General features: G+C 35.2%; 1 protein-coding gene across 1 annotated transcript in view; it reads right to left on the minus strand.

Moving 5' to 3' along the window:
• Positions 1-2,575: 2,575 nt before the first annotated feature.
• LOC126972709 (neuroligin-1) overlaps positions 2,576-18,266 on the minus strand; it is a 37,805-nt gene continuing 22,114 nt past the window's right edge. Inside the window, exons 9-13 of the mRNA XM_050819610.1 lie at positions 15,078-15,200; positions 13,892-14,037; positions 12,515-12,642; positions 9,573-9,725; positions 2,576-9,019 (exon numbers count right to left, since the gene is read on the minus strand). Coding sequence (XP_050675567.1) covers positions 8,133-9,019; positions 9,573-9,725; positions 12,515-12,642; positions 13,892-14,037; positions 15,078-15,200 — 1,437 coding nt within the window. The 3' untranslated portion in view covers positions 2,576-8,132. The remainder of the gene's footprint in view (positions 9,020-9,572; positions 9,726-12,514; positions 12,643-13,891; positions 14,038-15,077; positions 15,201-18,266) is intronic.

Genomic DNA, 18,266 nt, shown 5'->3' on the forward strand with positions numbered 1-18,266 from the left:
TTGCCTATATAATATGCACGCCTCTGTGTGTATAATACACATTATAATAATTATAATCACGCCTGTGCTTCCAGAACGATTGGCACAAAATACAGACCTCTATTATTGATGTTTTACATATTTCCACTCCGCTACTGAATATCCATATTTTTATAAAATAAAAGCCCGCTAAGTTTCTTGTGCCCGTTCTTCTCAGGTCTGAGGCAGTCTATTTTGAATGGGTGGTAGTTTTTGACGTTCAATAAATGAATATAAATCTGGTAATTTCGTGAAAAAGGATGAAAACGTGTTACAGGAAACCGGGTTGCGCGCGGTATTTGATTTGACTAATGAGCGCGCGCGGTGGTGGAGTGATGGCTGTTAGATGGTGCCAACCCATTGCACGTAAGGTTGATACAACGACGTAGGTACTGTTGGCTAGTATAGAGTATGTGTGTACGTGACGAGAAAGAGAAAAGAAAACAGAGAAGGAGAACGTATCAGCTGTGCACTTATCAACATTTTGACCAGTGGGAGGCTGCTTTGCACAGACTGCCGGCTAGATTATGGGTACCACAAAGGCGCCTATTTCTGCCATGATGAAGTAATGTGTAAGCATTACTGTGTTTCGGTCTGAAATATGAGTAAACTATTTGAATAGGCATATTTACTATGTAGGTATATATGTAGGATGTAATCGTTAAGTGTGATGGCTATTTTTAATGAAAATAAGGGACGAGACGAGCAGGACGTTCAGCTGATGGTAATAAGCCCTGCCTATTACAATGCAGTGCCGCTCAGGATTCTTGAAAAAAACCAAACATTCTGAGCGGCACTACAACTGCGCTCGTCACCTTGAGGCATAAGATGTTAAGTCTCATTTGCCCGGTAATTTCACTAGCTACGGCACCCTTCAGACCGAAACACAGTAATGCTTACACATTACTGCTTCACGGCAGGAAATAAGCACCATTGTGGTAGCCATAATCTAGCCGGCATCCCGTAAAGGAGCCTTCCACTGGTAATTATTTCGTAACTATTACAGATATTAATAAAAAATTAAACTCATAAGGAAATTACGATACCTAATCAGTAAAAAGACATCAATTTCTATAATATATATGTAAAATTATATCATTTCCACCATCTGAATGTGTGGCGTTCCTAAACAATGCGGTTTTCAAGGAACTTAATAGTCATATTTACTATTAAGCGTCTGAATAAGTTTATTATTCTTGAAATGCAAGTAGAATAGAATCTAAGAGCTAAGTTTTGTTAGTACTTAAAAAATTGTATCAAAATTTCACACTGACTATTTAAAAAAATGTTTTTAAATTATAAAAACCATCCAAGTACAGTGTAAACAACGATGAAATACGTGGCTGTAATAGACTCATGTTTCAAAAAGTATAATAAAAATAATAAAAAACAAAAAACACTTCCTGTATAAGTACGATGCGCACTCAATTCGTGTTCATTAAATGAATTAATGAACACAACCTCTACTGCCAGTCAGTTAGCCCGCATAAACTCCGGGAGAATGAGAGAGATACCATATCTAAAAACTGGCCTACCTGAAATACTATTTTTGTGTTGTTGTTAGCTTTCACACTATTATTTATAATTGTGATCAAAAAAGTTTCCTTAATTAAAAACATAAATAAATCATTACGCGGCAAATTTTGTTTTTCTCTAATATTCCTAATTCTTAAACATTTACCAAGAGATGGGTAAATCCAGAGCAGAATAAATGTAAAACTATCGACAAAAGAGTAGCAAAACATGTTAGTTGTCGCATCATATAACGAGATTAGCGTTATTTATAATATTATATTATAAAATTTAAGGATATAAACGTAAAATGTAATAGTGTATGTATCTAACTGTATCACATTAGAATATTCTGTAATGATAGTGTGTATTTTGATAAAATATATAAAAATATGCGAAAACTGTTAACTTTCTTGTACGTCATTGATTTTTGCTACGCCGTTCACATTATTCTGGCAAGTACAATGGTACATTTTACTGTATTAAATCAAACCATGCAAAATATACCTTGCCACAACAAATTACTTGATAAAATTGGTGTAATAATAGTTATTTTTGCAACTGTTGTGTAATAAGGGGTATTAAAACATGAATGTGGGCTTAATAATAGTATCACATGAGTGTTTTATAACTAATTATCAACAGTTGCATACAAGACTTTATCGACACCCTTAATTATACCATACCCAGAATTATATTCTGAAATTGTTAGCTTACTGCTTACATTAAAAAAGCCAGTCCTAGTAACCATTACTTCATCCAAACGAGTGTTGTAATGTTGTACTGAATTTCATTACAACACTCGTTTGGATTATGTAATGGTTATTACGACATCGGGTGTTGTAATGTAGGCAATAAGCTAACTGTTGTAGAATCTTTAATAGAGGATTTAAAGCATGGGTGTAGATAAATAATTTTTATCCACTTCAGCCTGTAGCCATGATGACATACTTACATCCATATTCCATCTGGTATGTATTTACCGCCACGCTTATGATATTCTACCAAAAATGTAATGAAATAACAAACATTTTGTCTTTCAAAAACTTTATTTAATACTAGTCACGCACTCCATTTAACACCAAATTGTAACAAAATGCGATTAATTTGTAACTTTATAAACAATACGTTACAGAATATTCAAATTATCAACAAACACATCTGCGTACATATTTGTAGTACGCATCTAATACAATTTTCAAAACTAGTGGGATCCCATCAATATGTTGTGTTACATATAATATGAGCAATTGTTCCGAATATGTTCCTTTATCTTCACGAGACACAAGTTGTATCTCACTTTGTCGGATGGATTAAAATAAATACATTTTGACTTCAACTGCTTGCAACCATTATTTGCCCTAATTTTTACGAAAATAAGGGACAAGACGATCAAGACGTTCAGTTGATGGTAATTGATAGGCCTTGCCATTGTAATGGGTACAATGTAGTGCCGCTCAGGATTCTTGAAACACCCAAAAATTCTGAGCGGCACTACAACTGCGCTCGTCACCTTGACAGACATTAGATGTTAGGTCTCATTTGACCAGTAATTTCACTAGCTACGGCGCCCTTCAATCGAAAAAAAAGTAATGTAACACATTACTGCTTCACGACAGAAATAGGCGCCGTTGTGTTACCCAAAATCTATCCGGCATCCTGTGCAAAATAGCCTCCCACTGTTTTCTAGTTTTATGACACATACGTGTCACCTGATGGTAAGTGATCACCGCAGCCAATACTATCTTGTAGCACGAGAGGAATGACAACAACAATCTTATAAAGCCTCCAATTAACGTACATATGAATTCAAAAGCCGAAAAGACGGCGAGTGAGGATCGAACAGGGGTCACATTGGTGAGATTAAGGCCTATCTCAGACGACAGACTATCCGTAACGCATTTTTTAGTCTGTGAGAATAAAAAATATAGAATTATATGCAGTACCGCAAACGACGCGCAAAGTCTGACACTCAAAATATCCTCGTACCGACAGACCGTCCGACCGTACAAAAAGTGCGCCAAAAATAATTAACGTTGACGCAGACGACGCTCACATTAGTCTGTAGTTTGCACTTGCTAGTGATTGACGTGTATCATGGCTCTAGACATCGATGTATCGATGTTGATTCAAGAAATAGAAAACAGACCAGCACTGTATGATACATCTTTGGCAGAGTATCATGACAGAAATTTAAAATAAAAATTGTGGGATGAAGTGTGCAAATTTATTTATACTATACTATAATACACCGCAATCTCTGTATTTCCATTGCGTGTACATGCCTATAGTTCTGCCGACAAAATGAGTGAAAGTGTACGTCGTGTGCGTTGAGTCTGTGAATTGTCTGCCAAAGACATTTTGGGCGCAATGCAGACTTCTTGTGTGCCGCAGACTCGATAACACAAAAAGTGTGTCATCTACGATAGGCCTACACGATTCGCCACGATCTTTAATAATTAGATTTCCGACAAAAGCAATTAGAACCATAAAATGGTGGAATCACATTATTATAAATTTGGAAATAATTCATAGATAAAACATGAATTCAATATAATATCAACAACAGAAATAAGTTATGCAACGACTATATTATAACGAATCTTAAGACTATGTAGGTAAGATACAAATTGCTAAAAGAATATTGAACAGTAAACATAGAAATATTCAGTCATTATAATAACAGTTTGATAGAATTTCTTAAAGACTTAAATAATAGAGTTGTTCTCAATACAATTTAAACATACGAGTCGTATTAAACATAAGAAGCATCGAGTATAAATACGCTTAATGTATAATAGGTATGATTTTATTCTTACATCATTTATACGTCTAGATAGACTATGACAGCTGTGAAAACGTCGAGAAATTGAGTTTAGAATTAACCTCTATTTTGAGCAATTCACGCACAATAACACAGAATGTCATACAAATCGCGAGTGGAAGACGTAAGTTGTCACGCACACTAAACTAATATTCCTGGCCTGATTTTATCCGTGGCCTAACAGCAAGAGACTCTTCTTTTTATGAAAATAAGGGACGAGACGAGCAGAAAGTTCAGCTGATGGTAGTTGATACGCCCTACCCATTATAATGCAGTGCCGCTCAGGTTTTTTGTAAAGCCCAAAAATTCTGAGTGGCACTACAATTGCGCTTGTCACCTTGAGACATAAGATGTTAAGTCTCATTTGCCCAGTAATTTCACTAGCTACGACGCCCTTCAGACCGAAACACAGTAATGTTAACACATTACTACTTCACGGCAGAAATAGGCGCGGTTGTGAGCCATAATCTGTGCAAAGGTGCCTCCTACTGGTAAATCTATCTAGACGTATAAATTATCAAAGGTTTTATTAATACCAAATAATAAAAATTCAATTCCAAGTCAACTTCCTTTAATTAAAAACTTTAAATCCGTTCTCAATTCCGAATGAAAAGAAAAATTTTTCATTCTCATTTTGTCACAACGTGGATCCAATATTGTGTACTATCCTTTATATACTTAATCTCATCAATTCCTGCAGAGATAAAATATGGACGAGTACTCCATAAACAAAGTAGCGTGTCTCGCATTTAATTAGGCCAATTAGTTTATAGCTATAACTCTGTTTTGCTTTTTGTATTAACTTAAGGGCCTACATGCAACATAAACTGTTTATTTTTTATATTTTGACCCTATAATAAAGTCCCAGCCACTGTTCAGGCATTATCTATAAATAAATTTAAATGTTTTATAAAAAAAATGGCTCTGTCGTAAATCCTATTACTCCACTGCTGAATATCTAAATGATCGGACAGCCTGGGACTAGATTGTAATTATTTTATAGCCGTAGAAATGTCTGTACAATATTGTGTATTTATATTGAAAAGAGCGCAAAAAAATAATGCTGGGAGAGTTTCTTGCGCCGCTTCTTCTCTCTCAGAGCGCCATTTGTTTCTGAAGCGTAAGTAGTATCTAGTAGTTATTAGAAATGACATCAAAAAGAATTCTAAAGGAATCAATTTTGAGAAAATAAATGCCTTTTATGGTTCACTGACAGATTTAATATATTATTACTTTTTTTTTATTATATGGGGCAAACGGGCAAGAGGCTCACGGGATGGGGGTGAGGCAACTGCCCATGGACATCCGCAACAACAGGTGTCAAGAAATGTGTTGCCGGCCTTAATTTTATATTCACACGATAAAAATAAATTTAATCTGTAGAAAAAACATCAAAGTATATTGCGTGCCTTTTTGAAGGAAAATCTGTACTGTACTTTACTAAAACTTTACTTGAAAATTTGTTTATTAATTAATATTGTCACCTGAAAGAAATAAAAGTTTAAAGCGCTAATTTAAATTGCTTATGGACGGTTTTGCGCACTTGCAATTTACATTTACCTGTTATTAGGAAGAAAAGGCCACGCCCATGCAGTATCAATCTATTTTGAATATATGCCCTTAATAAGCAAGTTTAGAATTACATTTACATATTTCAGGGTTAAAAGGAGTTTTTACACCATTACAAGCAAAGTAAGCGATTTTATTAAGAATATGTAAAAACTGAATTTCGATTACCCTGTTTTCCTCAAATTTTAATTTAAGCTGAATTAACGAATTAATACCAAATCCTGATAAGTTATAGAATAAGTACTCGTCCATTAAGTATCGATTATTTTATACTTATAAAAACTACACACTTATTATTTTACATCGTATGCTAAATTTACAAATTCACAACATAATTTAGTAACACTATGAATCTTGTAAGACACTAATATATAATATATACAGAAAGTAGTAACTATGATCGCAAAGCTTTTACAATTATATAGATAAGCAATTATTTAATATTATTACATTTTAAATTGCCTTTTTATAAATACAGACCGAGTAACATCCTAAAAGAAATTAAGGCGAAGAGTAAGCAGAAAACACGCAAACATGGTGTTTTTAGACAAGTTTTGTGGTGAAAGTATAGCATTTCGAGCTATGAACACTACTTAATCCTGTTACAAATATCCTTAAGTCTTATTTGTAGGTTGCTAATGCTTGCTGTTGGTTATAGTTAACACTGCCGAGCCTTTTTGAACTACCACTTTTCTTTGAAGTTAACGAGTTTTTTGGCATGGCGTGACGCATTTTTTTGGTACTTGTCTCTGAAAAGTTATTCTTATAGCTTGTACTTTTTTGTGTAGGTTCATTTATTCAGATTAGTAGTGAATAACGAGGATTGTATATAAACATATGATTGCATATAAACTGTTTTTCACGCAATAATTTTGAAAGTATTGGCTTTGTTACATAGATGGCGGGCCAGCAGCCGTGACCTCATATCACTCAAGGTCGCTGGCATTTAGTGTCGCCTTAAGAAAAGGATTTGGCACCGACCCAATGAAATTTTAATAATTGAATATGATATTGAATATACTAACAAGTCTGTCGCGCAAAAATAATTAATAATCTTTGAACGCTTAGCTATGAATCGGGAATTTAGTAAATGTTCAACGATCAAACATCGTTTAGAACATAGACAATAGCGTATAGCAGACCTTACAGTTCGATAATACGTGATCAATTTAGATTTGTCAACGTTTACGAGTTGCCAATCAAAATCAGTTACTTTTCTTTGTTACTGTACCTCCACTAAAACCAAGGCCCATGGTTTTTCTCCCATAGATACGCAGACAGGTGGGTTACCTCCACAATATATCACTTACGTCTTGGTCATTCCAGCACACCTGTCCACCTGCACAAGATCAGAGTTACAGATCACACGTTGTGTGAATGTGGCTTAGACGAAGGTACTGTCTCGCATATAGTCTTTTCCTCTCCGTAACCCCGTCCAGTCCCGAACGTTCTTAATTTCCCCGTCAAGTTAAATTTTTATTGTAGTTTTTTATGTAAATATGTAAAACATAATAATATTAAGCTGTAAATATGTTTATTTTGTTTGTTCCAGGCTAGAAACTAACCCTTTAAAATAACGCAATACTCTAAAAACCTGCCACTTATAAATTATCCAAAATCAACCATTAATACCGTGTCTCTTCAATTCCACTAGTCATTGGCGAAATAATTTGCGGACGACTGGTTCAGTCACACGCCATATCACAAAAAATTGAATTGAATCTTCGCTTGATGTGTTCTCGTCTTTTGCTTACTATGTTTGTCTACTGCACGCTACCATACTGTTAGTCTATGCTTTAGAAGATGTTGTCAACTGACATGCATTATTGTATTTATTTTCTTTAAATTATTATAATTTCACAGTGATTAAAAGATATTTTTAACATAAAGCTGGTGTTACTTTTCTTCAATCACTCTCATTCTAAACAAGTTGATTTGTATTTAATTTTAACATTAGCAATTAATAGATCAGATAGTTATTTGGTCTTTTGATATATTTGAGTAGAATACGAATAGGTTATATTTGTAACATCAATATAGTTTTATGAACACATATTTACATCATTTTATATTTATAGTAATTTACATATATACATATCATCACTTTAAACATTTCCACAAAGTAGATTTTGTCTATTTGTACAATTTTTCATTATAATTTTGTCCTTTCACTGATCACAATCTCCGCGGATTCCAACTTTTGTAAATCTCATACAGATATTTCCTGTATCTGCACCCTTTTCTTCATAATTCCCGGAGGTGCTGGTGTCGTGGCTGCAGGGGGTACCCTTAAAATCCCAGAGCCACTTGCATTTATGTCTAAATCTCCGTTTGTTTCTGATGATAAATCACAACCATCAGCTAAAGGGCCAAATTTCACTTGAGTTGAACTATCTACAACACGAGGCTCAAATGTGCTAGTTCTTCCAACAACTTCGGTTATTCGTGCTTCGATTTTTTGAATGTCCGGCTTTTGAGTATCAATGCACACAACACTGCTAGCATCCATCACACTTCCTACGCTAACGTCTGGCAATGATCTTCGTGCTGCACGATGTTTTTCATCATAACAACTATATTCACCGAATGCGGGCTCACCACAATCAGACAATGTTCGTAAATCAAATTTAGAACCGCGGGGTACGTGAGCAGATTTGCATTCAAAACCAAAGCCTTTTCCTTCGAAAGCTCGAACTTCATAGTCTATTTTACCGTCATAGTTATCAGATGAAGATGAGCTACCAGCTTCAGTCAAGTCATCTTTGCTACGTCGTGGACGAGTGCCTCTTTGATGATAAATGCCCGCAAATATTAGCACGTTTAGTAGTAATAGAAAGCATCCGACAGCAATTGTGACTGTGAGAGCAGCTGTATATGATTGATAGTGTGATGATGCAAGACGTCTGAGAAGAGCATCATCGGAATGTGGTGGCGTTGAAGTGACGTTAGGTGGACATTCCGTGGACGGGACTGAAGAGGGCTTCGGTAAGGCTGACCGAGGTGGTGGTGTACTTTTGTCTCCACTGCGTCCATCATTGTCCATATTCACTACGTGTGGTACGTGAGCACGGGACATAGATTGCGGCCTTACAACACCTAAAGAAAAACACCATTGTGAAAAATTCAAATTGAAAAGTATATTTGAAACTTTTTTAATTGACACTCCACCCGAACCGAATGAAGTGAAAAAGTAAATTATAGTAACAATTTTAATTAAAATAAAGTATTAATTATAGAACTTATATAACACCATACACATAATGTTAGGCGAAATAAACAGCTAGTAATCATTTTGATACACATAGAAGAAAATGAGAAACATTTTAACTAAAAATTTTGAATCTATCTATATATATATATATATTGAAAATGGTCTTTGTTTGAGGCTCTTTCAAGCCTAAACCACTGATCGTATAGACATGAAACTACCACTATCCGATGCGAAATTTATCCTTGATGGTTTATAGCTACTTATTTTTTTAAGTCCATCGTTCATTTCTTTTAAAATTCGCGAAGCGTGAACGGCTAGTAGTTTTATAAAAATTCTTAAAATAACCTAATTAACTCATCACTCAACTTCCAGAACCCTTATAACCTTCTCAATTTCAGTGATGTTACTGGTTACTAAATTAAAATAAATAATGAGTACCTTCATAGTAGTTAACGTTATCATCTTGAAAGTGGTGATGTCTCATGGCCGCATCGGGCAGGTCGTTTCCGGGTCGATGCAGCTGCGGTATAAGAGACAGCCATAATGACATTTTGTGACCGCGATAGTGACTTCTCATTCCAGGCTTTGTACCTACGTTTGACAGAAATTAACTTTCATTACATATTAGAAATAGAAATATGATTATATTTAATTACCATCGGGAATATATTGCAACAACATTTAGCAAACGTCATGAAGATACATCAGTCCGTAAACGGGCCTTGACATGGAGAGAAGAACTGATAAGAAACTCCGAGCCCATTTTTTTAATCATATAACAACTTAGCCTATTAAATATAATATTATACAATTTAAGTTGGCCTATGCAGAACCAGACAATCCCCATGCATAATTATCCTCTACTATATAAAATCTACTATTCTCTAGTTAAATCAAATCAAATCAAAATCAGTTTATTCACGTAGGTCACGGAAATGACACTTATGAATGTCAAAAAAAATATTCTTATTGAATCTACCGCTACTTCGTAAAGGGTTGAGCTAATGAGAAGAAGTAGCAAGAAACTCATTGCCACTCTTTTATATCAAGATTTACATTTACATCGATTTACAAATCATTTCAATTACAATATAATATGTAAAATGACGCAACAAACATACCCAAACGTCAAATAGTCAATGTCTTACACGAGTAAGTCAAAAAAGTAAATGTAAATAAATACAAAAGTTATTGAGTACAAGTAGCTGCATCATCCACATACACCATAAATAAATAAAGGCCTTCGTTAGCCTTCTTTGTCAATTCAATAATATTATAATGTCACAGCAGAACTGTCAAACTAAAACAATTTAAAAACAAAAACAATTTATTTATAGTCTAACAGCATGTATATCATTTGCACTGATACAATAAGAAAATAAGATTTGTGTAATCTTAGCACCGATCATTACCGTTAAACTACATTAACAGGATACTGACAAATCAAATCTACTGTGTCCTCCATAGAAGCCACAGAAGGAGGAATAGAATAGAATAGAAAACAATTTATCTCAAAAGAATTGTTTATCTATCTATATATATAAAAATGAATTGCTGTTTGTTAGTCTCGCTTAAACTCGAGAACGGCCGGACCGATTTGGAAAATTTAGGCCTTGAATTATTAGTGGAAGTCCAGAGAAGGTTTAAAAGGTGAATAAATAGGAAAATGCTCGGAATTAAATAAAAACAACAAATTTAGTTTTTCCTTTGATGTGTCCATACATAATTTATATGAGAGAATTTATTGACGCACGGTTTGACAGTTCTGCTGTGAAACAATTTCATTACGACAGCAGGGTGCATATTTTACGAAGTAATTCTTGATGTTATGATATATTATTGACAAATTCATATAAAAACATTATTTTATTTATTATATACAGAACAACGTCTGTCGGGTCAGCTAGTACGTAAATAAAATTTGAAATTAAAAATATTAAAGTCACGAATCGAAATAAAAACTATCCTATCTCTCAAGTTGGACCAAACTGCATACAGTGCGCAAAATTTGATCAAAAATGATAGCTTAGGTTATTCTCGCAGACAAACAACGTGACACGAAATTTTTATTTATACACATGCACCGTCATAGTAAGTAGTGAATATAGTATATCAGCTATTTTCATATTTTTCATATATTAAGGATTGGTCTCCGCTGTGCTCCAACTAGATACCGCACTACGTAAGAACAAAAGCTTTTTTACTACGGCAACTATTAGATACTTGTGTGCGTGGCATCTTTAAAATTTTGTAAAATTATTGCACTATTATATTTGCACTAAAATGAACAAAATACTTACTGATGATATGTGATGCCAGTGACTTTCTTATTTCTTGTAGTATTATTTTTACAAAGTTGCAACATGACATTTTAGTTTCAATTATTAGTAAAGTTTAACAGAATATGTGGCACGTCAACGTCACACATTGTTCGAGACTGACTCGAGTACACCCGTTTGGGCGTAGTAAATGTTGCCGCACTTTCCGACTATGCCAGCGGTATCTACATGGAGCGCAGCGGAGACCAATCCTTAATCTACACACGTGAGTAAAATAATTTCACTTACATTTATTTTGTACGTTCTAATCAAATTAGTATATGTTTTTCAGGTAAAGTAAGTAAAACTTCAATCTTAACTCTAACTTACTTATTAGTTTAAATCTTTTCGCTAATAAGCACAGAGTTTGAATTGTAAGAACTTTACGTATAATTACGTAGATGAGAAAACTAAATATTTTGAAATGAAACAAAATCTTGTACTCATTAAAATAAAATTCTTTTTGCCTGTTTGCTACTGAACGCCAACACATTGTTTGAGCAGCTCGAATTGTCGCAGACCCAGTGCTCTGTGAACGGCTGGATCACTTGGCGTTGCGTAGAGACGTCGCTTCATTGTGTGTCTTCTACCGCATTTATCACGGGGAGTGTTCCGAAGGTGTTTAACATGATTCCTTCGGCCAAATTCCACCTTCGCACGACACGCCACGAGTTAGGATATCATCCCCAACATCTGGATGTGTGGCGGTCCTCCACAGTGCGGTTTTCAAGGAGCTTTCTCCTCGTACTACAAAGCTGTGGAATGAGCTTCCTTGTGCAGTGTTTCCGGGACGATACGACATGGGTACCTTCAAAAAAAGCGCGTACACCTTCCTTAAAGGCCAGCAACGCTCTTGTGATTCCTCTGGTGTTGCAAGAGAATGTGGGCGGCGGTGATCACTTAACACCAGGTGACCAGGTGATTTTTCGGTGAATTCCAAAAACATCTATAGCTACTTTGACGGTATTAAGTAATTAAATAAGTAAAAACTTATGATTTTGAGAAAAACAATCAAAGACATTAAACACAAACTAGTTTTATAATTATGTCAGAGAATCTTACTTATCTCCATGTATAGCTGATTTATGGTGTCATAAGTGTCCCAGTAGGGTGTGTCATCTGGGTCGGGACGAGGCTCATCTCCCCGAATAGGGCTCGGCGGGGGGATGGCTGAAGGGTCGTTCGGATTTCTGCGGTCAAAGCCGTTTCATTAAAAAGGCTTAAATCCAATTTATACCAAAAAATATTTCGCTCATAATTCGTTACTAAGCTACATCTATCCCTTCGTAATCCATGTAATAAATTCGCGCTAAAAAAAGAAATGAATTTATCAGGATCAAGCTTCATAAAATTTTCGCACTCTGTGTTTTCTTTTTTTTTTTTCTTATTAGCCTGCCTTAGTCTGAGTACACTAGTCCATAATATAAAATTTTTCTGTTCAAATTCGATAATTCCATGTGGCATGAGGTGCTATTACTTGGCAATTACTAATGACTGATCCAGTTTCAGAAAGCATCTCTAAAGTTAATGATATTATGAATCATACGACGACCTGTATAACCGAGTGGTTAGCGATCCTACCTACTAAGCTAGAGGTCCCGAGTTCGAATCCCGGTAGGTGCAAGCATTTATATAATGAATATGGATGTTTGTTTCCGAGTCATGGATGTTTGAATGTATTTATGTATGTTTAAGTAAGTTTATTGTATTAAATATATCGTTGTCCTTCCAACCCATAACACAGGCTATATGTGCTTAATTTGGGGCAAGATAATTTGTGTAAAAAGTGTGTCAATATTTATTTATTTATCACATGCTATCTTTGACTGTCAATATGAAAAAGAAAGTGACGGTGTTGTATTGAATGCAACATTAACTTTAAGGATGCTTTCTGAAACTGGCGGTGAGACTAATATATTTTGTACTGACATTACACAATTGATTTTTATCGATTCATGATACTCGTATGATGATTGTAAATCCTATTTTGAATTTAAATTGTAATGTAAGTATTGAATGTCGTTTATATGATTAACTTATAACTAACTTCAAAAAGTTGTATCAAACACCATTATGATCTGACTTATTAGTAACCAGTGAGAGGCTCCTTTGCACAGGATGTCGGCTAGATTATGGGTACCTCAACGGCGCCTATTTCTGCCGTGACGTAGTAATGTATAAACATTACTGTGTTTCTGTATGAAGGGCGCCGTAGCTAGTGAAATTACTGGGCAAATGAGACTTAACACCTTATGTCTCAAGGTTGTATAAGATTGTGAAGAGTTGTAGTGCCGCTCAGAATTTTTGGGTTTTTCAACGAACGGCACTGTATTTTATTGGGCAAGGCGTATCAATTACCATCCGCTGAACGTCCTGCTCGTCTCGTCCCTTAATTTCATAAAAAATCCTAGTCCAAAACTATATTTAAAATATTCTTACCCAAATCTGACGAAGTTGGCAACATAATGTAAACACAGCCTGGAAACTTGTTGTTCCTGCGTCGTGTAGTTGAGGTCGTGATAAGACTGTGATAACGGCATCCCCAAATAGAAGGGTAACTCCTCTCCATGCACTGATCCAGGTCTCTGATAAGAGTTTTATTTGGCAAGTAACATACAGTTTATATGTTATCAGTCGAAATACTGTGTAATTGATACTATGTCTTTTTTGTGCAAAAACTACAAAAAATACATATTATTGGAGGAGTAATGGAATCATACGTTTATATTATATTTTCTTTATATTCAGTCAAGGCTTCTGTGACTTGTGAAAGAAAAGGGGTGGTTATTTAACACCTTGACCCATATACTAATCCTAAAACCATTCACATAAAAAATTGTACTATTGCCACAGAAAGCGTAGGACGTAATGGTGTAGTTCGTATCTGTCTTCCTACATGTGTTGCTGGAAAATTTAGTAGTCATTCTTCAATATTTATTTACATCAACATAAATAAATTCGTGGCCAGAGAATTTAAAGGCCTGCCAGACAGTTTGAAGCCTAAGCCTCCTACATATAATTTGTTTATTGCTGAACACCAATCGACTTTATGATGAAGAAAAGATAAGCCTAAATAATATAGTGAACTGTTATGCCTCATCTCCACTATCGGCGATGATCGTTACTTGTATGATCGTCTGTCATCGGGAAGTTACTCGTTGATCATAGTGTAAGCATCCACACGATCATCCGTAATCTTTTATTGAGCTGCAATCCTTCAAGTTGAACATAATGGATTTTACTATTTAATAGTCTTATCTGATATCTTTAAACGAGCAATTCTTGTATATATAATACAATCTGAATCTCGGAAACGGGTCCAACGATTTTATTGAAATTTAGTAAACAGGTAGTTTCGGGGGCGAGAAATCGATCTAGCTAGGTCTCAATTATAAAAATGTAGTTTTATCCGTGTTTTAATGAGAAACAGCTACAATAACATTAGGATACAAAGGTAAATTTGGCCACTATATACAAGACTATAAGATCCGGAAAGCAGAAGGTTCGAATTCCGATTCGAATCCAGATGTCCTATTAGTTTTTTTTTGTTCAAGTTTTGTACATTCTTAAAAATCTGAACAAGGCTCGATCGTCCGGATATTATTATTAATAATTGAATTTATACCTGTGGATAGTCTTTGTCTTGTGAAAGGTAGTGAAAATGAGTGAAGTATGTGGTTCCTCGCCGCAGCGCGTGAAGATATCCCAGCCTTATTAGGGGCGCGGCTGTACGGCCGTCGCTGAGGGTCTGAAAATTAAATTATGCTGCAACTCGACAAGCTTACTGAATATTACAAACTTTCTCCAACAAAATTGCATCAGAAATTCTCTTTTCATACTGATCATAAAATTAGCCTTTAGTATTTTATAGGGTCAAGTGCCCTTTTTTTTAATGACACACTTTTACACAAATTATCTTGCCCCAAACTAGGCATAGCTATGGGTACAAGACAACGATATATTTAATACAATATACTTACAGGGTCACTAACCATTCGGCTATATGGGTCGTCCTAGTAATATATAACTATGTTGTTAAAATAAATGGCACAAAGCATCAGATATGACACATCCAATATCCATACATCAGTAAAAACTATAGATAAGAGAGAATACTCAAACATACAAAAAAAAATTTTTTTTCGCCCATAAAAAAATATTAGTTATTTATTATACAGAGACGGCTTGCCTACGATTTTATTATATTTTTAACGTATAGATATTACAGCGTATAAAGTACGAAGTAAGAAGAGATAATTTGCATATGTAAGAAAATTTTTAGTTTACGACAACTTGTACTAGACACGCTATTGACCTTTAATTGTTTGCACGTCTAAATAATAATAATATAATAATATTGACACACTTTTTACACAAATTATCTTGCCCCAAGTTAAGCATATATAGCCTGTGTTATGGGTTACAAGACAATGATATATATTTAATACAATATACTTACTTAAACATACATAAAGTCATATAAACATACATAAATACATTTAAACATCCATGACTCGGAAACAAACATCCATATTCATCATATAAATGCTTGCACCTACCGGGATTTGAACCCGGGACCTCTAGCTTAGTAGGTAGGATCGCTAATCACTTGGCTATACAGGTCGTTTTAAATAAACTGCGACAGCTGCGAAAAACTGCGACAGCTGCGAAAAACTGCGACAGCTGCGAAAATAATTGAGGTTGACGGTTAACCTCTAAACAATTTGTTTTTAAAGTGATAGGGTTATCAAGTGAGGGTTCACTTCTGGGGTGAATACAAAAATAAAATTTGAAAACTAAATTTTATACACGATGCGGGACTCGAACCCGCGAGTGACGTATCGTCATAAAATCTTGTGCGCTTTCTTCAACTCTCAGGTTGTGGCTGCATCTACAGGATCTACAGTTGATAACCTGCTAAACCCCAATATTTGCATGTTAGGAAATTGACTTGAGATGTCGCTCTTGTAAATCTAAACAATTTGTTATGTTTTAAAGTGATAACCCTCACTTCTAAGATAAACACAACACAAACAAAATTTGAAAATCAAAATTTTATGAACGATGCGGGACTCGAACCCATGAACTCGTTCGTGAACGCGTTCCGTGCCAGTGCTCTAACCAACTGAGCTAACCGTTCGAGTGACGTATCGTCATAAAATCTTGTATGCTTGTTCATCTCTCAGGTTGTAGCTTCATCTACTGGATCTACTTTACAGTTGATAACCTGCTCAATCCCAATATTTGCATATTACGATATTGACTTGAGATGTCGCTCTTGTAAATCTAAACAATTTGTTATTTTTAAAGTGATAACCCTCACTTCTGGGATTAATACACAAATAAATACCGATAGAGTTAATCTCTATTTTGGGTAATGCACTCTATTAACATAAGGTGACATACAATTCACCTATTTAAGACGTAGCCTGTCACGTACACTAAAGTTATAAACCTGGCCTGTTATGATCGGCTATCTTGCAGCAAGAAGCTCTATCTAGACGTATAAATTTTCTAAACTATATACATTTTGTATAATAAAACGCAATTTAAATTACTGAGCCGATCTAGATATTTTAATTCGTTTTCTACTTTTGACGAATGTTCAGTAGACATTGATTGATCGATCGACGGATCACGGAAAATCTGGTTTTCAAATAATATTAATGTGGAGAACAATTAATGTTGTTACCGGTCGTTAGTATTTTTAACAGTGGGAGGCTCCTTTGCACAGGAAGCCGGCTATATTATGGGAACCACAACGATGCCTATTTCTGCCGTGAAGCAGTAATGTGTAAACATTACTGTGTTTCGGTCTGAAGGGCGCCGTAGCTAGTGAAATTACTGGGCAAATGAGAATTAACATCTTATGTCTCAAGGTGACGAGGGCAATTGTAGTGCCCCTCAGAATTTTTGGATTTTTCAAGAATCATGAGCGGCTCTGCATTGTAATGGGCAGGGCGTAACATTTACTATCAGCTAAACTCGTCTCGTCCCTTATTTTCATAAAAAATAAACCATCTTTACCATTTTACACTTACTTCAATTAACCAATTCTTTTATAATTAGTCTTTACGGCAACCATAACACCGCCCAGATTTAAAAGGACAAACAGACAGACATGGTGTCAAAGTCGGCTTTATTTATATAGTAGTAATAGTATTATTGTTAACCAAATCAAGTATCAAACTTGTCGACTTGTTTAATGTCGAGTAATTTATTCTATTTATTGATTGTACGTAAAAGCAATAATCACGCATAGGTATTTTTTTTTTATCAAATAGCAGGACAAATGAGCGTACGGGTCATCTGGTGTTAAGTGATCACCGCCACCCTCATTCTCTTGCACCACCAGAGGAATCACAAGATCGTTGCCGACCTTTAAGGAAGTACGCGCTTTTTTTGAAGGTACCCATATCCTATCGTCTCGGAGACACCGCACAAAGAAGCTCATTCCACAGCTTTGTAGTACGAGGAAGAAAGCTTCTTGAAAACCGCACTGTGGAGGACCGCTACACATCCAGATGGTGGGGATGATATCCTAACTTGTGGCGTGTCGTGCGAAGTTGGAATTCTGCGGCAGGAATCAGGTTAAACAGCTCTTCGAAACACTAGGTATGTAAAAAACATATGACTGATTAAAAATAAATCTAACATAGCCTGCTTACTACGCATCATTTAAAAGGGTCCGCTGATTTAAATAAATTAACCCAAAGAGTGAACATCCATTCACTTTCGCTTGATTAAAAATGATCAAAACGAATTTTGTAAGTACATTCGTTAACGCAACATCGTAAACGGTTTAATTAAGACC

This window comes from Leptidea sinapis, chromosome 27 (genome assembly GCF_905404315.1).
Source record: "Leptidea sinapis chromosome 27, ilLepSina1.1, whole genome shotgun sequence".
NCBI classification, from domain to species: domain Eukaryota; kingdom Metazoa; phylum Arthropoda; class Insecta; order Lepidoptera; family Pieridae; genus Leptidea; species Leptidea sinapis.